The 20,021-nt window shown below is 33.6% G+C and overlaps 3 protein-coding genes across 7 annotated transcripts; 1 reads left to right on the forward strand and 2 right to left on the reverse strand.

The window, feature by feature from the left end:
* Window positions 1-1,656: 1,656 nt before the first annotated feature.
* On the forward strand, window positions 1,657-8,357 carry LOC114188962 (probable 3-hydroxyisobutyrate dehydrogenase, mitochondrial). The gene is made up of 10 exons (XM_028077645.1): window positions 1,657-1,938; window positions 2,106-2,194; window positions 2,744-2,858; window positions 3,509-3,659; window positions 4,727-4,809; window positions 5,326-5,421; window positions 5,503-5,645; window positions 6,155-6,239; window positions 7,335-7,414; window positions 8,112-8,357. Exons 1-10 carry the CDS (start codon window positions 1,843-1,845, stop codon window positions 8,206-8,208), a joined length of 1,035 nt encoding a protein of 344 aa, XP_027933446.1. The 5' UTR covers window positions 1,657-1,842; the 3' UTR covers window positions 8,209-8,357.
* On the reverse strand, window positions 8,323-11,561 carry LOC114188960 (protein KRI1 homolog). Of its 2 annotated transcripts, none has more exons than XM_028077643.1 (3): window positions 11,466-11,561; window positions 8,805-10,895; window positions 8,323-8,596 (listed from the first exon to the last, which is right to left on the reverse strand). In XM_028077643.1, exon 2 carries the CDS (start codon window positions 10,807-10,809, stop codon window positions 8,827-8,829), a length of 1,983 nt encoding a protein of 660 aa, XP_027933444.1. In that variant the 5' UTR covers window positions 10,810-10,895; window positions 11,466-11,561; the 3' UTR covers window positions 8,323-8,596; window positions 8,805-8,826. The 2 variants fall into 2 exon arrangements, with proteins under 2 accessions (XP_027933444.1, XP_027933443.1); XM_028077642.1 differs by having other exon boundaries at window positions 11,444-11,555.
* Window positions 11,562-12,991: 1,430 nt separating this feature from the next.
* Window positions 12,992-17,888, reverse strand: LOC114187983 (probable LRR receptor-like serine/threonine-protein kinase At4g20940). 4 transcript variants are annotated; one of them, XM_028076449.1, is made up of 6 exons: window positions 17,736-17,888; window positions 17,548-17,610; window positions 17,334-17,451; window positions 15,858-17,230; window positions 14,133-15,677; window positions 12,992-13,817 (listed from the first exon to the last, which is right to left on the reverse strand). In XM_028076449.1, exons 4-6 carry the CDS (start codon window positions 16,918-16,920, stop codon window positions 13,234-13,236), a joined length of 3,192 nt encoding a protein of 1,063 aa, XP_027932250.1. In that variant the 5' UTR covers window positions 16,921-17,230; window positions 17,334-17,451; window positions 17,548-17,610; window positions 17,736-17,888; the 3' UTR covers window positions 12,992-13,233. The 4 variants fall into 4 exon arrangements, with proteins under 4 accessions (XP_027932250.1, XP_027932249.1, XP_027932252.1 ...); XM_028076448.1 differs by having other exon boundaries at window positions 17,548-17,650; window positions 17,736-17,866; XM_028076451.1 differs by lacking the exon at window positions 17,736-17,888 and having other exon boundaries at window positions 15,858-17,225; window positions 17,548-17,725.
* Between the last annotated feature and the right edge of the window lie 2,133 nt (window positions 17,889-20,021).

Consider the following 20,021-nt stretch of genomic DNA (forward strand, 5'->3'; position numbering starts at 1 on the left):
AATATTAAAAAATGAAAACACTAGATTAAACAATAGAATAGAAGATCAACAACGAGTAATCTCTATTAAAATCTACCACTCCATATACACATTATTAAAATTGGGGTTAAATATGTTTTTTCTCTCTTAATTTTCAATGAATTTTAGAATTAGTCTATTTCAAAATTTTGGACCAGTTTATTCTTTCATTTTTCGAAATACGTAGATTTAATTTTTTTAATCAGATTATATTAGGTTTATTTGATGTTTCGTACGTATTTTATGATTGTATTTGAGTTGTTTATACTGTTTGACATATTTTTGCTTTAATGTTAAGTTAAATACTAGTATGAAACGCGTTTGAAATATCAAATAAACTTAACAAAATTTAATTAAAATAATTAAATTCACATATTTTGATAGATGAATGACTAAATTAGTTCAAAATTTTAAAATAGACTAAAAACATATTTAACCCTTAAATTTAATTATATTACTAAAACTAGGAATTACGGTAAATGTTTGTTCTTTCACGTTCTTTTGTTAAATAAATTATTAGATATATTCATTTTACTATCTTGATTTATTTTATTCACGTAGTCTTTTTCTATTTTATTTTACTTAAAACCCATGCAAATATAATCAATGAACTTGTACATACTGAGAACTGGTTTGCTTTTATCGATAAAGTTTACAAACCTAAATTGATAGCAAGTACATCTTCAGATTAAATTGATACTAAATTACTACAATTAATTACGAGCCAACCTCGTATTTTGTAAAAAAAATGAAGTATAAAGAAGAGTAGAGAGATAAGTTTGTCTTAATCATTACACTACACATTATTCATCATAAAAATAATAATTAACATAGTTAGAGATCTTAAGCATATAACTATAAAAAATTAGCAAGTTTATTAACGTTTTCCATACTTAGGTAATTGTTTTAACTTTTTCTTATAATTTACTTTCAATGCTTCATTTTTAGGCATTAATATTTAAGTTATTTGATGTGATTCATTTTTCTGGTCTCGCTTTTCTTTGTCCCAACGCAATTTATAAATAAAATATTTTTTTTGGAAGGAATAAATAAAAGAATTGAATATTAAAGAAATATGCAAACAAGATTATAATATGATGGTCTGAAAGGTGGACGAGATTATCGTCATGCGGCGTGAATGATTCATACTTATCCATAAGTTTTGTTTTATCTTTTTTTTCATATTAAAATTTATAAATTAAAATAAATAATTAAATAAGGATAAAAATTCGTAAATTGTATAAAGAGTATATTTAAAATACTATCCCATATCTTTTTTACAAAAAATTAAATAAAAATCGTTTTAAATGATCATTTGTTTTTTGTAAAGGGGATTAGAAAGAATAGTGTATAGAAACATATACTTAATCTTATTATTAATATCAAATTGGATAATCTGTACAAATATTATAAATTTTTAATTCGTTAAAACCTTGTCTTCAACACTAAGAAAATGTGATTGTAAATGGAAGGATATTATTAATAATGATAAATCATAGCATAGAATGTCGAATAAAAATAAATAAATACTATGCTTCGAATACATCATATCCTCAATTTAATAAAAAAAAAAAGTGTATTTGTCGCACTTGCCTTTATTAATTAGTAATGGATTTAAACTTTAACGTAGAAATTGACACAAAATTCAGATGTCAATCTCAACAAATCCATGCTGACACTGAAGTTTGTTTCGTACTTAAATTGATCTTATATTAAAGCATGTGGTTCCTTCGTTCCACTGTGAGTGTCTCATTTGATTTTGCGAAGAAAAAAAGTGTCATTATAGGAAATTGAACTAAAAGAACACAGATAGAAAGGGTATCTATGGCGATTTGCAGGGTGAAATCTTTGCTTTCTCTTTCGAAATGTTTTTCATTACGCACTTTCTCTTCGGCACAGGGTCCCCCTCCTCACTTGCAGGTTTTTCTCTAATTTTGTCATTAATTTTTGCCTTTCTAAGCTGAAATTGAGTATGCAAAAACACTGAATGTGGGCATGAGTATGTACCCTTTTGTTTGACTTGTTACTTGCTAAGTTGATGCTTGGTTTCTAAATTTTCACCTTTTCTCTTCGCTGATGCACTGCAGAATATTGGATTCATTGGGCTTGGAAATATGGGGTCCCGAATGGCAAATAATCTGATCAAAGCTGGATTCAGTCTTACAGTTCATGACCTGTAATCTTTTAAGCATTTCCAATTTCCTGATCTTATCATGCCCTTGTTCTTAAATTTGTCCTCGGAGAGTACTATGTTTTTTTTCATTTCATTTGTAGAGGCAATTTATAAAATATAGATATTTGGGACATGGATTTGAGAGTATGATTCAGAGGGAGTCTGAGTTAATGGCACTGCTAATATAATTGGGTTTTTGTTAGAAAGCTGAGAGTTACACTACTGTAAAACTAATTATCATCCATTAAAGAACTATTGAGAAGATAATAGTTAAAGATTAATATTTTTTATTGTTGGTATACGAAGAATACACTTATATCACCTGAAAGATGTCAATAACTGAAAAATGACCCACAAGTGTCACTATATGTAGGGAAATTAAAATATAAACTTATAATACATTCTAATATTCTAAGATCATCCTGTAAATCCTTAAACTGCTTACTCATTTTCTATTTGGGCCTCCATCTCAGCCTTTCAGTTGTTTCAAATTTTACTTATTTTGACAGAATGCTTGTAGTGTTGTTAATTGAATTTGTTAAAAATTGGCAGAAACTCTGATGTTCTCGACATGTTCTCTCAGATGGGAATCCCCACAAAGAAAACACCTTATGAAGTTTCAGAAGCAAGTGATGTTGTAATCACAATGTTACCTACTTCTGCCCACGTGAGTACGGTCATTAGTTTCAAAAGGCACTCCTTTACATGTAAATGCATTACATCTTTCATGGCTTCATGTTCTTGGATCGTTCTTCAACCACTTATTATTTGAATTATGATTTCAAATATTTTGTAAACTGGCTCAGATTATAAGATTGTCAACTTCTCCATATAGTTTCTTTGGTAAAAAGAATTTAAAAAATGTTTGATGTAACCTATAATGCTGTCATATATACAGAAAAAGTGGCTTTTGATTCTGTAACATGATGAAACCTAATATTTTCTCATTTTTGTCATCAATTCCTTGCTATTTAACCTAGTGTAGCACATTAACTGAAATAACATTGGATTTGTAATGTATATTTGGAGGCATATAAATGAACTTATTTAATAGTCAATTCTTGTGTCAAATTATTGTATAGTCTGATTGTATCCTTTCTGCCATTTAGCTTTAGCTTTACATAAATGGTGGCATCAATATTTAAAGCAGACTTCCTTGAATTGTAAACTGTTATTTAGCTGAACAGTTTTCTAAGGTGTGCACTTGAATATCTCATTTAGCATATTTCAGGTTTCAATGAATTGTCTTAATGCTCCCAATATTATTATATGACTTTGTTCTGATACCAAAATAACATCCATATTTAATTTAAGTAGGTGATTGATGTTTACACTGGAACAAATGGTTTGCTTCATGGTGGAAAACTCCTAAGGCCATGGTTGTTGTTAGATTCATCCACTATTGATCCAGAAACATCAAGAAGTCTTTCTGCCACAGTTTCTAATTATATTCTAAAAGAAAAGAAAGGTAACATGAAGTGAAATGTTAACCAAGTAAATTGTTGTAACTTAAATTTCGAATGTATGAATTTCTTACTCCTTTTAGCACCATAGAGTTATTTTTATCATACTAATTCATGATAATTTGTTGCTAATGGAAAATCCTTGACCATTTTATGAAAATGTCTTTCACTTGTGTATATGGCTATGGTATCCAATTCACAAAAATTCTGGTATTTGTCTAAAACTTGATTGGAACTTTTATCCTCCTCATGGAATGTGTTGAACACTTATCTCATTGTGTTTGTTCATTTTGGTCTACACAGAAACCCAGAGTATCATGTCTATTGTTAAAATCACAAAGCTGGGGTTCTGCATTATATATATCTTGCCATTCAAATATTTTATAAAGATCCTTTGATTTATTTTATGAAGCTCTTAACACTTTCTACCTTTGAGTTTATTTTCTTTGTAAATCATATGTGGCAAATCTTTCGATTGTCATATTACCATTCAGATATTTAATAAAGATTCTGTAATTTATTTTCTGAAGCTCTTAACAGTTGTCACCTCAGAGTTTGTTTCTTTGATCAATCACACGTGGCAAATGTTTCTAACGTTATTCCAATCAGTCTCAACTGTCTTTCTCATAAGGATGAATCTAATTTCAGTCATTATGTTGCATCATGTTCCTTCAACTTTTTAATTGATTTTGAAGTTATTAACAGATCTGCAGTTAAGGAATGTGTGAAATAAGCATAGAACTACGATAACCTAACTGATCCCAAACTGAAAATTGCCTACCACTTTCTGTTGTGTTCAGTTGTCTAGCTTTTAGCATGAGTAGATTTTCACATTTTATCACCAGTTGTTGCCTCGCAAATAGAATGAAATCTGTATTCATTTTGAAAATATAAATGTGTAGGTGTTAGACAGAGTCTTCTAGAGTATAAGTTGTCTTGTTATATTATTCTTTATTAATGTACAGAGGGGCTGTCCTAACATCCTCCTCTTCTAGCGTTTCAATCAATCACTAGGTTGTTGAACAATTTACTCCTTTAGTGTTGTGGTACTCAATGATTATATATTGTGCAGGTGATTGGGAAAGACCTTTCAAGTTAGATGCTCCGGTTTCCGGAAGTGTAACTGCAGCTGAAGCTGGGACGCTTACTTTTATGGTATTGTTATGTTTTATTCTAACATGCTAAGAATCTACATAAAACTACAATATAATTGTGGCTTAATTGTTTGATGCCAGAAACCAAACGAACATTGTATCACTAACTTTTCCAATTCCCATTGAAGATGTTAATTTTTAGAGTATACTCCCAATTTGGTGTTTGAAAAAGTAGGGTCATTAATTGTAGTCTCAATCTGTTCTAAGTTTGCAATAACTGTTGGACTATTCTGGTGTCAAAAGAGTATCATTCAAGTACCAACTTGTTGCTCAGGTGACCAAACTAGGAGTTCACTGAAGTTTAGTGTGTTCGTTCAAAATTTGATGTTAAATTTTGATCATAATCCTGCCGCAATATTATATATAATGCATCAAAAGTACTATTGGCTAATTGAAAAAGGTTGTAATGTTATGAATTGCCCCTGGGAATGAGGTAACACTGCTAAAACAGTCATAGAAAAAAGTTGTAAGGTTTTGGAAAAAATTGAGTAATGAACATGTAATGGACCTTCCCCAGGTTGGTGGTTCTGAGGAAGCATTTCTTGCTGCAAAACCCGTACTCTTTTCAATGGGTAAAAGTGCAATATATTGTGGTGGAGCAGGAAGTGGTTCCGTAAGTTACACATTACTTATTGGTACTCCCAAATGCCTGTTTAACTGTAAGTCACGTATTAGTCTTGGGTTTTGTTATTAGGCAGCAAAAATCTGCAATAATTTGGCTTTGGCTGTGAGCATGCTTGGAATATCAGAAGCTCTTGCTCTAGGCCAATCTCTAGGTGTTTCTGCTAGCACGTTGACAAATATATTTAACTGCTCCAGTGCTCGATGTTGGAGTAGGTATGTGGTTCTTTTCTCTCTCTACTCAAAGAGTCAATTGTCTACGGAACTATAATCACCACCATCATTGACAAAATGTGGTAGCAAAGACTCTTGAAGGCCTTAGAGTTAGTAACTGTCATACTGTAAATATAAATTAATCGGTAAGGAGTATTGTTCCCCTAATACAAATGAAAGTAACATGAAATTCAAAAGGCTGTAATGTTGAAGTACATCATCTGAGAGACACATAACTAGTTGTCTTTACTCAGCTTCACTGCAAAGGACACATTCCAAACTCGTTCTTGGTATTTTTTTCCTATAAAAGACTGTCCTCGTATCTGTTGTCTTGTTATATTCGTTGAGACCCTTTGCTTGTAGTTTTCTCCCGAAAACAAAATTATGCTTCCTTTTTCAGCAATAAATTTTTCATATATAGATTAGTTCACAACCTTTAAGGAATTTCTTAGAAGTTAATGTTTTGGTTTTTATAGTATCAAATTAATAGGTTTTAGTTGCATGAATTACAGTGATGCTTACAACCCAGTTCCTGGGCTGATGGAAGGGGTGCCTTCGTCAAGGGATTATATAGGAGGATTTGCTTCCAAGCTTATGGTAAGTAACTAACCTTTAACTCTACCTGCACATGTTTAATTAGGCTAATTGTACCATTTGGAAATCTTTAGTATGACAGAGCGGTCATTTAGACCTACTAATATATTCCGACAGTACAAACTCGCAAAATGTATTGCTAGGAGGGATAAGCTCAACCCAGAGCAAGGACACATAATTACAAGAATAATAATGATCAATTTTTTATTTATTCTGAAATTTATTTGGGAGAATTACAAATTATTCTTGTTGAAATCGTTTTCAATTCAGAATGATCAAGTACTCAATTAGTTGGTCATATTCAAAGGATGAGTGGTTAGTGAATAGCCACTCATTGGCATAAGTTACCAATCTTTTATTTTCTCTCTGAAAAACCCCTCCCTACCTTGGGTCATGTTCTTTCTGAAATTTACATGCTCCCTTTAGCAACACAATACATGTTAAATTATTAATTAGTAAGTAAGAATTTGCGATTTTTGTCCAGAAAAACAGAAAAAAAAATGAACTTAGTAGATGCCTTTAGATTGTAGACCTAGAACAGCTCCAAGTGAAACTAGTAAAATTACCTTAATCAAATGCCATTTTGAAAACTTGGTTTATGACAAAACTCAATGTTCTACTCTGTAAACTTGGTTTGTGACAAATCTATGTTCTACTCTGTTTTATTAGGCTACTTCCTAGGAACTACCAGCTATTTTTATTTTTTTTCATTGCAAAAATTTATTTTTTAGAGCTTTTGCATGTCTTGTATGAATGATGTTTGAATTATGCTGCTTCTCTTTTCCTTTACTATTTTCACTTCGCTCCTGGCGATCTATTATACCTTTTTCGGGATCCTTTCTTCCTTTTTTGTTTTGTGAAACCTCATGTTGGATTCCATATTCAAAAATATGTAGAACTTGCTAGTATAGATTTTTATAACAAAAAAATTGTTTCTAGACTGAATGCGAAGTCTATTGTGGTTTCTTTTCTTTTTCTTTCTGTGATCAATTTTATTATTTATTTAATTTGAAGTTCTATAAACAAGTTTGTAAGTGTTTGCTGAAGTTTGAATTTTAGGTTCTTAAAAGTAAGCCAAATTAATTGTGTGTGTTCCAGGCAAAAGACTTGAACCTAGCAGTAGAATCAGCAAAACTGGCTGGATGCAAATTCCCACTAACATCACAAGCTCAAAAGATGTAAGTCCCTCTTTTGCATGCACAGAGTTTGCATTTCATGTACAACTCTTTGCATTTTATGTTTTTTGTACCTTAAAACATAATATGAAGGTGCATTAAGGTGCAAACAGTGCTTTTATTAAAGCAAAACAAATTATGCAAACTACCAACTGGATAAATCAATTTATGTTGAATATGAGGGCCATATACGGACACAGCTCTATCAGTGTACATTTTTTAACTAATTATTTTGGTAAATAATTAGACACGAAAATGTTGGATGAATTTCCCAAATTCATGAATGTTTGGTCCTCATATGTCAATAGTTTATCAGGAATGAATGGGAAAATTTATCAGATGTGCTTTATATACCTTGTATACTAGTTGAGCTTGAACTAACACTTTCGAGTTATGCAATGACATGCCATTATCACTGCAATACCAATTACTATTTTACTATCAAATTAATATCCAAAAATTTCAATTCATTAATTTCGTATAAACGCATTTCCACTGCAAAAAAATCACACGTTTTACTGGTGTCAAAGTATAATATAATTTGGATTTTTAGTAGAACCAAAATATATAATTTCCTGTTTGAACAATATAGCTTTAACTTCTTTAAAGAGCAATGGGAACAGGTTTTCTTTGGCATCTTACTTGAGTGCAAATTATAATATGAAGCAGTTTATTTACTAATGAACTTTGTTTTGTGCAGATATACTGAGCTCTGCAGCAATGGCCATGAAGCCAAGGACTTTTCGTGTGCTTTTCGTCATTACTACTCTGGCCTGGATGAGCCCCGCGATCAGTAAATTAATTCGTTGGTTGTGTACTTGTATTACATAAAACTGTAGTTGTGGTAAAATTTGGGTTCACTTAAGTTGTAGAATCGGTTGCAACTTCACTTAAATCAGAAAGAACTTATGAATCCACGAGAAAAAAACATATATTAAAGCAAAAATTCCAAATGCTATGTTAAAAAATACAGAAACGAGCACCATCGTTTGGTCAAAACGAATTGCTGGTCCAATTGACAGTTTACTGACAAATTCCATTTACTCTAATCATTCGGAGAAAATATAACGACAGACAAAACTTCTCTCCATAAACACTTTGGCCAACACATCCACCACACAGTATTTTGTAACTTAAGCTCCAATTCTCTTCTAAATCATAAATTCCTCGGTTAGTTGGTTCCTTCTGCAAAACACCCAAAAGTTACTAACGGGCGAGGTTGTGGAAGGAGGGACAAATCTTTTTCAAGAATAAAATAAATAAACTCGATACCATTTAACTTCAATTGTGACTGAATATAATTAATCAAACTACTTTTAAATAAAATTTCTTGTTAAACAGAAAGGAAATGTTTCACTAAACCATTGAATTCTAGTGCTTGACAAATCATTACCTGCAAAAATTATTGATAACTTTTAGTGCTTTCCTCCATGCTTGGATTTTGAGGGGATTTTACCATAAGCCTTAAGCCTCAACTGTGATAACTTCAAATTAGCCCCTTGCCGCCTTCTCTTGGCTTTCCTTGACAAATTATCCGTATTAACACTTGATTCTCCAGGGCTTGCTTTTTCTTCCTCCACGACACTTTTTGACGAAGTTTTCTTGCCAGAATCAACCTTTGACTTCTTCCTTTTCTTCTTATCCAAACTTGCACGTAGAAGCTCCTTAGCCCTCATCTTCAGCGCGTATCTTTTTTGTTTGCTTAGTTTCCATTCTTCATCGCGGTAGGGAGCAAGCTTTTTCAAGGAAACATATTGACCCAATTCCTTGTCATCCATCAGTAGTATCTCTGAGGCACTCATGCCAAATCTATTTGGTTTTGTTTTCGCATACTTGAATCTTGTCTTCAGGTCCCCTATTGTGTCCTCATAATCTAATTTATAGTACTCATCCATCATTGCCTGTCTTGCTTTCTCCAAAAGTGCTGTTTTGCGCTTCCTCTTCCGACTACCTTCCTCGGGAATCTTCTCTTCTTCCTCATCTCCTTCATCTCCTCCTTCTGGGAGATCATCATCACTAGTATTCTCAATCTTTTCTTTCAACACTTTTTCCCTTGCAGCTAAAAACCCACCATTAGATCCACTAGCATCCCAGCCTTTAGGAAGCCCAAGCAATTCATCCTCCTTTTCAAAATCCGGCTTCTCAATGTCATCGTTGTCACTACAAAAGTCCGGGTCAGCATCCTCTGCATTGTAATATTTATCATCAAATGCCTTCTTCATCATTCTATCATACTCCTCCGGGTTAAATTCCTCTTCAATTTCTGCCATAGACAATGGGATTAGATCATCATCATTAATCCCTGCAGTCTCCATTATCTTTTTAACCTTCTCCTGTATCTCCTGCTTCTTCAAATTCTTTAAATGCTTCAACTCCTCCTCCCTCTCCTTTTGTGCTATAGCCATTCTCTCCTCCTTGCTCTTTCTCTGCTCTTTCCTTGTATTTGTCTTCTTCCTCACTGATCCCTCCACTTTCCGAGCATGACCCAACACCCTATCTCCTGGATTTTCCTGATACCTATATTCATATTCTTCCATTCTTTCGAGATCTATGTCATCCTCAGAAAGATCTGTGTCCACTCCAACATCCAGATCCTTGTCAACCCACATCTTGTTACTGAAAAAGCTTCTCAGAAACTTGGATTCTTCATTTGATTCTACATCTCCACCAAAATATTCATCCAGCTTCTCCTCAAGCTCTTTGTGATCACTATCTACTTTATCCTCTTCGCCCTCTTTCCCCTTTACAGTGAAAAACTCTTCTTCACCATCCTCCAAACCCTCCTTTTCTACAGCTCTCAGAAAAGCCCTTTTCAATTCCTCCTGCTCATCACCATAAGTTTTCTTCCCATCTTTATTAACAAAATGCTCATCTTTGGAAGGCATTACCTTCTTAGCCTTTTGCTTTACCCTTTCATCTATTTCCTCTTCATGGCCAAAATCTGCCCCCTCCTCAATCAAATGCTTTGCCATCACATCCTTCAAATACATTGGCTTTTCAACCCTTTGGTCTTTTGATTTAAGATTCCCCTCCTCGTTACTTTCATCATCTCTGCTATCATCCGTATCAAAAAGCTCAACATCCTTTTGCTTAAGAATAGGATCTTGTTTCTTCACCCTAATTAAGGCACCAAAGAGCTCCTTGTCAAACTTTGTAGAATTACGAAGTTTCTCTTCGTCATCATCATCATCTAATGGCTCAGACTCGGAGTCCTCCTCACCTCCAGAATGGGAGGATGAAGGTGAATCAATAACACCCTTCTTTTTTAATTCCTCAAACCGCTGGAGGTCCTCCCGCTTCTTGTTGTGCTCAAATTTACGAGCATACCCCTCGTCGATATTGATTTTTGAAATGTCATCATTTTCGGAATCACTGCCCTCAAAAAGTTGAAGAGGCATTCTCTACACAGCTTGACAAGGCTAATCACTACAAAATTAATCTCACCAAAAACACAGATCCTCCAAAGATATGCCCAGCATAGAATCTGAAATTTCCATACATATATAAATACCAAACAAGCATTGCGTCAATACAGGAAATTTGGAAAAATCCGGCAACAGAACTTGTAGGGGGTCAAACAAGAACCCGAAAGAAATAGAACTATAATCCTCTCATACAGTAGAACATTGTTTCAAGTTTAGGAACATAACCCTTTTTTTAAAAGATGTCTTTGATTTTATGTTTCATTTTTGTTAGTATTAAACAATTAACCTGTTAAGTGTAAGGAACATCATCAAACAGCTAGAATGCAGAACATAGACTAGAAGAAACGAATTACCCAAGACATAAAATACAGATTAGCAACATAACGAACACAAATCCAATAAAGGTGTGGTTTGGGGACTACATAATTGAGTACAGAACACAGGATAACGGTATGAAGTTTATTCTCATTGAAGTCACATGACAGGGAATACATACAATACAATACAAAGCAAAGAACAACATACAGAAAATGCATTAAAAGTTTGAATTGTAATAAACGATAATTTGATTAACATAATCCTAATAAGAAAAAAAAAAAAGGCTTACTGTGCGTTGACAATGGACGCACCGTAGATGGCTAACTTGAGACGCCGGGAACGGAGCCAACACTGCGGAGAGGTGTTCTAAATAGACAGACTCGCTTCTTCTGAATTTCTCATGCCCCACCAAACCCTAATTGGTTTTTTATTTATTTAATCTAAACTGGTCTTACCCGACCCGATTCCACCCACCCACCCGATCCAATAAATAAATGATTAACGAATTAAGTTCCTAATGATGCATCATTTTATTTAAAAAAATTCGTTATTCAAGGGAAAAAATTATCTTCTATCTTTCATTTACGGTATATTATCATTAAACTATCATATTACATTATTAAAAAGAATCGAAATAGATATTCAATGATAATTAAAATAATAGATTAAAATTAGTAAAATAAATAGATTAAAATATTATTATATTATAGATATTCTTTACAGTAAAATAAAAAGTTTAGCTGTGTCAGATTTGAGAAGTTAGGTTAAGTATCGAGACTCAAACTTTTTTACATAGAGGTATGTAACAGTTATCCAGTAATAAAATATTTCACATAAATAATAGATATAAAAGTTATGTTTTTATGAAATATGAGATTTTATTCTTGAAATCCTTAGAATACATTTTCCCCACAACTCGTCTAATTGTTTTTTTTATATTAGGATTAATTTGAAAAAATAAATACGATAATAAATAGATTAAACAAACAAATGAAACATTGAACAAAAACACGATTGTAATTTACAATTTTAGAATTAATTTGTAAAATAAAATGACATTTTCTTGTATGTTAAAATAATAAAACGAAATAACATTCAAAAGAAGTTAATTGGACATAATAAACTAAATTTACGAAAATAAAATTTCAAACATCGTTTTAATTAAATTTCAATTTTACAATTCAAATAAGTTTTTAAAATAACATCAAATAAATATCAGTTCAATAAAATCTAATTCAACTCATCATAACTAAGTAAATTAACTTACTTACAAATATTTGTTAATAATTTATTTTATATATTTATTAGTGAATTAACTTGATTTATTTCTTATAATAATAGGATCAAAATGTTCATCTAATCCTTTAAATATTATTATAAAAATAATAGTTAAAAATTAAAATATCAAAATATATAATTTAATAAACAAATTAATTAAACATTCAAATTATTCAAATATTATTAAATTAATATTTTAATATTTAAAAATATAAAATTGTTAACCTGCATAATTAAAAATAATAAATAATTATAACAAATTTTAAAAAAAATTATAAAAAATGATAACGGGTTAAAAGATCAACACTAGCAAAGCTTGAATTTGCCAATAATCAACACAAGCAAAGCTTGAATTTGCCAAACCATGGCTTCCACAACCATAGTGATTACATGACAATACAGCTTCAAGTAATCAGCATCATGCTATGCTACTATTACTGTTTGTGGCTCTCAACTTCCTGAAAGTGAAAAGCAATAGAGCTTGCAGAAAACCATGCCAACATCTTTGGCAATCAACTCCTGAATGACCAGGTAAATCCACTAAAACGTGAATTGTTTGTACATACTAACTACAGAGTATTAACCATTTCAAGACAAATGATCATTCATAACACAATCCATTTCAAGACAAAATTAGATGGCCAGAACCATCAAGTAAAATCCATGCACATGCCCCATTTTTACAGCTAAAAAATGGTTAATACAAACATGTTAAAAGGCCAAGCTTTGAACAAATATGGGACACTAATGAGACATTAATCCCCACAACATGCCAAAGTTGAAACAGTTAGCATGAGAAGACTATATAGAAGAGAGATCTTCATATATAGTTTTGATGCCAGGCCTTTCAGAAACTGATCGAATGCATCGCATGGCTATTCCCAGGACCTCCTTCATTCCCTTTTCTACAACAGGATTACTCATTTCTGGCATCAAGGTAGCATCAAAACATTCTGAGCCTCTACCTTCTGCCACACGCAACCTCACCCAATCTGTGAGATCAACACCTCCCTCCTCACTAGATATCACATCACCAGCACACCTTCCGGTTAGAAGTTCCAAAAGTATCACTCCAAAAGCATAAACATCTGACTTGAAGGAGGGCATTGGCTTCTTCGAGGCAGCTAACTCCGGTGCACGATAACCTAAGACACCGGCATCAAGAATCTGTTCGATAGTACCTGCTTGAGTCATGAGCCGGTGAAGACAGTAATCGGCGACTCGTGCATTCATATCAGTTGTGTCTAACAACACATTTGTGGCTTTGAGGTTCCCATGAGGGATGGCACGATCAAAATGGAGATAGTTCAGGCCACGTGCTACATCAACTGCTATTTTGAGTCTCTGCATCCAAGTTAAAGGTGGACCTTTTCTTCCTGGTCGATCTGACAATTGAAATTTATAATTAAGTTCAAACTAGAGATATTTAGAATGATAGACAACACCAAGAAACTTTGATCAGTTGCTAAAACGAAATATGATAGGCAGCAGAATTAGAGCATACATAGGCACAAACGGAAGACAAATAATGTAATTGAGTGACAATCTTGTGTTAAAAAGCTACTTGCAACCAAAACTTATTCTAGCATCCAATGCAGAGTAGAAACCATGCAACTACAGATACAAGATACACAGGATTGAAAGGATGGTAATATAATATGTATGGTCCAAATTTAAAATAAGAAAAGCAAACATATTACCATAAAGAAAGCTTGCAAGACTTCCTGGTGAGATGTAATCTGAAAGGATGAGCTTCTCGTGCTGTGTAGGGCCCCAATAATAGCCTCTCAATCCCACAACATTTGGATGTCTGATGTTCGCAAATTTTTTGGTTTCCTTGACAAATTCTTTTCTCTGTTTTGCTACTCCTTCTCTCAACCACTTCACTCTCAACAACAAACCATTCTCCAGAGTGGCCTTGTAGGAAGTACCATGACTACTTCTTCCCAAAACTTCAGCTGGGGCTCTTGAGAGCTCCTCAGGTGTCAATGTTATCGAATCATCAAGAAAATGCAGCTCTCCAATCAACCGATCCGGTGACCTCGTGTCTAGTCTTGCAAGATTTTCACCGGTGAATGAATCACCAGATTCTGGTGACCATGAAAAGTGGCTTTGTTTTGATGGAGAGAACCCCGTTACAGCTGCCATTTTTTCATCAGAGCTGATTACCTCTGATGGCGACTCTTTGCGTGTGGCCACAAGGTCCTCGGCTGAAACAACCAAAGCACCACCCCTATCAGTAGTTCGAACAGGAGCCGAGATAATTGGTTGAGGATGCCTGTGGATATCCTTACTTGTATCATATTCTGGTGGAGATCTTGATATACGTATATAGTGTATGAAGACTGCGAGCAGGATTAATATGAAGAACGCAACCACACATGACACTATGATTATTACTTTAACAATGGTGTTCAAATGCTTCTTCTTGGAACTTTCAGCAGGTGAAGCAGTTGATCCTGGAGGACCATTTGGAAAATGTAACTTAGAATTACCAGGAAAGAAAGAAGAACTAGGAAACTTCCTAAAAACTTCTGGGACGAGTCCAGATAGATCATTTCCGGAAGCATTGAAGTTTTGGAGCCCCTTTGGCATGTTATTTGGTAGAGGGCCAGTAAAATGATTATCTGATATATCCATTGAGTCAAGTGAATTCATGTCAGCAATGGTGGTTGGAAGAGAGCCAGAAAAATTATTTCCAGCAATATTTAGCACTTTAAGGCCAGTTAATGACCCAAACTCATCAGGAAAATAGCCATTAAGCTGGTTGTGAGAAAGATCAAGAATCTGAAGATCGGATTGGTCAGGAGAAGATGAGAAATTGATGCCACCAGAGATCACATTATTTTCAAGATGCAGCTCTTGCAAAGAGGGCATTGTGAGCAGACCGGATAGAAACCGTCCATCTAATTGGTTGAAACTAATGTCAAGCACTATCAGCTTTGGATACTGTGTCAAGACTTTTGGAAGGGAGCTGCTGAGAGAATTATGGGATAAATTCAAATAATTTAGACGCAAAAATTGAGGAGTTTCCTCTGGAATGGTTCCGATCAAATGATTGCCACTGAGATCAAGAAATTCTATATTCCCCCATTTCAAAATCCTAGTTAAATTTCCCTCTAATTTGTTGTTTGACAGATCAAGTACAGCACAGCTTCCAGTCAGCAGTGGTAGTTCGCCAGTGAACTGATTTGATGAGAGGTTAAGAGAGTGAAGTGTTGTTGATGTAATTATACTTAGTGGCCCTGGAAAACAAATTGAACATTAGATCAATTACAATGAAAGCTAAGGACTCTCATTCAACACCATAAACAACCAATTCTACAAGTAAAATATGATAAGTGTAAATTCACAAGCAACTAACTCCATTAACAAAATGACAGATTCTTTATTGAGAAAAGAAAAAATTGGAACTGCTAATTTACCAGAGAGATTGTTGGCACTCAAATCCAGTTCAGTTAAAACCAAAGAGTCTCCTTTCAGTAGGCCATTAGGAATAAATCCTGAAAACCTGTTGTTACTAAGCCTGAGGACCTGAAGATCATAGACAAAATCAAATCCAGGCAATTCTCCATCCAACTGATTGTAACTGAGGTCTAACACTTTCAAGTTTTCAAAAACCGGTTCTGCAACTCCACTGGCCAATGATCCAGTAAGCTGGTTGTGGCTTAAATTCAGATGCTTAATACTTTCAGATAGTCGCGGTAGAAACTTCTGCTTGGAATCAGAACTAGACAGCATGTTCTCACTTAAATCAACATAGCTGGCACTCGAGAAAAGCATAAAATCAACATCCAAATTACCTTCAAGCATATTACCATGCAAGTCAAGCTTTTCAAGAGCAGGAATCAGCTCAAAACCTTTGGGAATTTTTCCAGTGAAGCTGTTATGGGACAAGTTAAGCGATACAAGGCTGGTCACCTTAGTCAACGACACTGGCAGCTTTCCAGAGAAAGAGTTGCGGCTCAAATCCAGGGACTTCATGGAAGCCATTTCTGACATTGAATCGGGAATTGGACCGGAGAAATTATTTCCAGCCAAAGACAGATTCTGCAAACTGCTTACTTTACCAATTTCCAATGGCAAAGATGAAGAAAAGAGGTTATTGGAAATATCCAGGAATTCAAGGCTTTTGAACTCAGCAATGCTGCCATGTAGATTTCCTGTTATGGAATTGTTGGACATGGAGAGTTTCACAAGCTTAGTGAGATTTGAAAACGCACTCAAGTCTGTGTCAGCAGAGAGACCCAAGTTATCAAGGACAACCCCAGCAACATTACCACCATTGCACAAAACTCCATTCCATGAAGAAGGGCATCCATCAAAATCAATGGATTCCTCATTCCAGGAATTGAGCACATAGCCACTGGGGTCGTGTTTGATGCCTTTCTTGAACTCCAGCAATGCTAAAATATCCTGAGAAGGAAGCTGCCCCACCACGGAGAAGAAATACAAAGATAACAACACTAAAAAGCTAAATGACTTCATAGTCTATAGACTCCAGAATATTTACTTTTGTGTGGCTCACACTCGAGTGAACACAGAAAGAGAACTTTCACCCTTGTAGCTCAAAAGGATAAGCAACTACCGTTCACCCCACCAACAAAAGGTACAAATAGAGTTCCAAGATACCCTTCTTAGGTTCTAGAAGAAAGAAAACACAACTTTAGAAAGAACCGAAGAAGCACAGTCCCAAAAATAGAGAGTGGATTCACAAGCTTCTCAATCAACACTGTTGAAGGACTTATTTACCGACAAACCCAAAGGAGGGATTTTTCAAAACCACAAGAGTCCTGACCTTCAGCAAGCAAAAATAGACAGCATTCAGTAAGAAACAATTAACCCAGAACAAAAATACTAAAACAGAAAAGAAAAATGCTACCAAAAGTCGTAAGCTTTACTTGCTCAAAGACCACCAACAGATGAAAACCAGAAGTTACAAGAGAAGCATTGCCCTTCAACAAAAAAATAAAAAATTTACAACTGCAGTGTAGCTTCTTCACCAGAGACCTCCATAAGCTGCATAGAGTAAGTAAATATAAAATGCACTGAAATGAGCCAAACAGAATGTGTGGACGTTGAGAGATCTGACACACAAAACACGATGCTTCTTACCAAAAACGCCTCCTTTGAGCAAGATGTGGACTACAGTAGAAATCCCTCCCCTCAAGTATCAATCTTTTGAAGCAGACAGGAGAGGTTAGCACAAAGATTAGACCTTTAAAGTTTAAAATTCAGAAATTAAGTACAGTACATCAGCATTGTAGCCACAACCGAGTAAAGAGAAAAGGGAGAATGAGTACCGGTTGACACTCCATGCAGCAATAAAGGTGAAGGGACCCAGAAATTTTTTTTGGTGCTAAAAGCTTTTAATTGATGGGTAGAAATCTTTTTAAAACCCGATAACAAAGTGTTAAAATTTTATGGGCAGTAAATGACCCCAAAATATTCTTTAATGAATTGTGACAACAAAACATTAAAAAGAGAATGCCTTTGTCCTTTTTAACCTGTGTCTTTTGGCATGCATGTGACAACAGACTATAGGTGCAACTTAAAATGGAACCCTAATTGTTAGTTTATGAAAAAGGCCTTAAGATAAAGCAGCTTATACACTTCATCCTTTTGAGGTTTTCAGTAGTATCTGCATTCAGCATTGCAATTTTAGCTAGCATGGAGGCAAGGCAAGGGGAAAAAGGCAAAGCGGGAAGAAAAGTTAGGATCTTTTTAATTTATATATTTGCCCCCATTTTGGGGTGTTAATATTAAGATTTACCCGCCAAAAAAAGAGGGAATCTCAATGTCTCTCACTACTTTCCTAGTGGACGTGAAAAGATTTTATGAAATAGAGTTTAAGATTTATGGGTTAAAGGTTGGAGAGTGTGTGAACAGTGCCATGTAGGAGTGAGGGGTGACCCCACCACTGCCCCTTTGACTAGGGTTTCTTTGTTTTGATCAATGTTTCCAACATAATTCAATTAAGACAGAGTCACAGGCACAGCACAGCAGAGGTGAAGTTGGTGAGAGAATAATGGAGATATGTTAAGGAGATAGGACCATGGATTACCCCTATGCCTATAATGTGGCCCATTTTCTTTTCATTCATTTTCTGCTGGATTTTCATATTTCATCTTCAGTTACAGGTAAAAAACTTATATTATCAATCAGTAAAAATTTATCTGAGTGTTTATACTGTTACAAAACTATAAATCGTGTAGTATACTTTTTAAGGATAATTATTATAAAAATTATGTTAGTTTGAATAATAATATTAAAAATTAATTTGTGATTTGATTTTTATATTTAGGTTTATGACTTATTTTGGTTTTTTATTATTTTTTTACTTAATTAAGTTTCAAATTTTTAAATAAAATTAATTTTAGCTCTTTTTTGCTAAATCCAACTGTGGAAAGGGAAGTATGGTTTGGTTTCTAACTTTCTTTCTTATACTTAAGAAGTTATAATATTAAAATATTAATATCAAATCGAATCGGCTACCACAAACTTATAACTCAATCTTTATATCACTTCATTCAACTGCATTCATCCATTATTACTCGCATCCAAATGAGATCAACCGTGCATCTATTTTTCTTTCTCACCAATTCGGTCCGTTAATTTTTATTTTGTTTTACGCAAACCTTAACTCAACAAAATTAATTTCAATAAAAAACTGGTAATATTTTTAACTTCAAATAAAAACAAATGATTGACTTATCGATATTGAATATTATATAAATAAAATTGTAATCAAAACAATAATTATAATTTTATTATTATTATTATTATTATTAAACTGATTTAAAATATTTATATCACAATCGATTCAGACGTATGGTCAAAATAGTTTGTTTTTTACTTCATGTTGAGACAAATTAGTTTAGAATTGTTCCAGTACATCTAACAAATTATATATCATTTGGGAGTCAAAGTCAATTGAAGTTTAAATATTAATATTTCCTTCCATCTTCAAGATGTCTTTTAAAAATAAAACTGTGACAGAACTTAAACGTTCTAAAACAGACCATACTTATTATTCCTAACGATGACACTTAAACAAACTTGATTCGAAATAAGAACATTAACATCCATCATAAGGTCGAAAACTCCCCTTCAACTTCTCTTGAGATGAATAATCTCTAAATCGAATATTAGTTTGAGCTGAAACTTAATTAAATCGGTTATCCAAATTGGTATCCCAGAACATTGGGAGGGCAATGTGTTTGCCCAAATGATTGGGTAATTTGAAGTGTGGAGTTTTATAATGTAAGTGGGATTGGTGACCTTTATTTTGGGGAAGGGCCCTCAAATTTCAATAAATATTTATCTACTTATACTTCCACGCATTATTTCAAATACTTCATTTATTTCATTCAAGTACCTTTTTATATCTATGGTATCAAATCAATTACTTCAGTTTTAAGATGTTTTGACCTTATCATAAATATATTCTTTATTTAAATAACTTTCTTTAAATGATCATATCTATTTCGTTTATAACAGTAAATACAATATGTTTATGTAAATTAAAAATGACAAATATAATTATTTCATTAAAATCTGAAAATGCAAGTTTATTTCAAAAAAATCAA

The sequence above is a fragment of the Vigna unguiculata genome, chromosome 6 (genome assembly GCF_004118075.2).
Source record: "Vigna unguiculata cultivar IT97K-499-35 chromosome 6, ASM411807v1, whole genome shotgun sequence".
Lineage (NCBI taxonomy): Eukaryota > Viridiplantae > Streptophyta > Magnoliopsida > Fabales > Fabaceae > Vigna > Vigna unguiculata.

Excerpts from the sequence above, each read along its gene's own strand:
- LOC114187983 (XM_028076449.1), bottom strand. The coding sequence starts at position 16,920 with ATGAAGTCATTTAGCTTTTTAGTGTTGTTATCTTTGTATTTCTTCTCC. Across the intron at positions 15,678-15,857 it reads GAGTGCCAACAATCTCTCTG|GGCCACTAAGTATAATTACA; the intron begins GTAAATTAGCAG and ends TTTGTTTTCCAG. Across the intron at positions 13,818-14,132 it reads TCTTGCAAGCTTTCTTTATG|ATCGACCAGGAAGAAAAGGT; the intron begins GTAATATGTTTG and ends TTCAATTGTCAG.
- LOC114188960 (XM_028077643.1), bottom strand. The coding sequence starts at position 10,809 with ATGCCTCTTCAACTTTTTGAGGGCAGTGATTCCGAAAATGATGACATT.
- LOC114188962 (XM_028077645.1), top strand. The coding sequence starts at position 1,843 with ATGGCGATTTGCAGGGTGAAATCTTTGCTTTCTCTTTCGAAATGTTTT. Across the intron at positions 2,859-3,508 it reads TGTTACCTACTTCTGCCCAC|GTGATTGATGTTTACACTGG; the intron begins GTGAGTACGGTC and ends TAATTTAAGTAG. Across the intron at positions 4,810-5,325 it reads CTGGGACGCTTACTTTTATG|GTTGGTGGTTCTGAGGAAGC; the intron begins GTATTGTTATGT and ends GACCTTCCCCAG.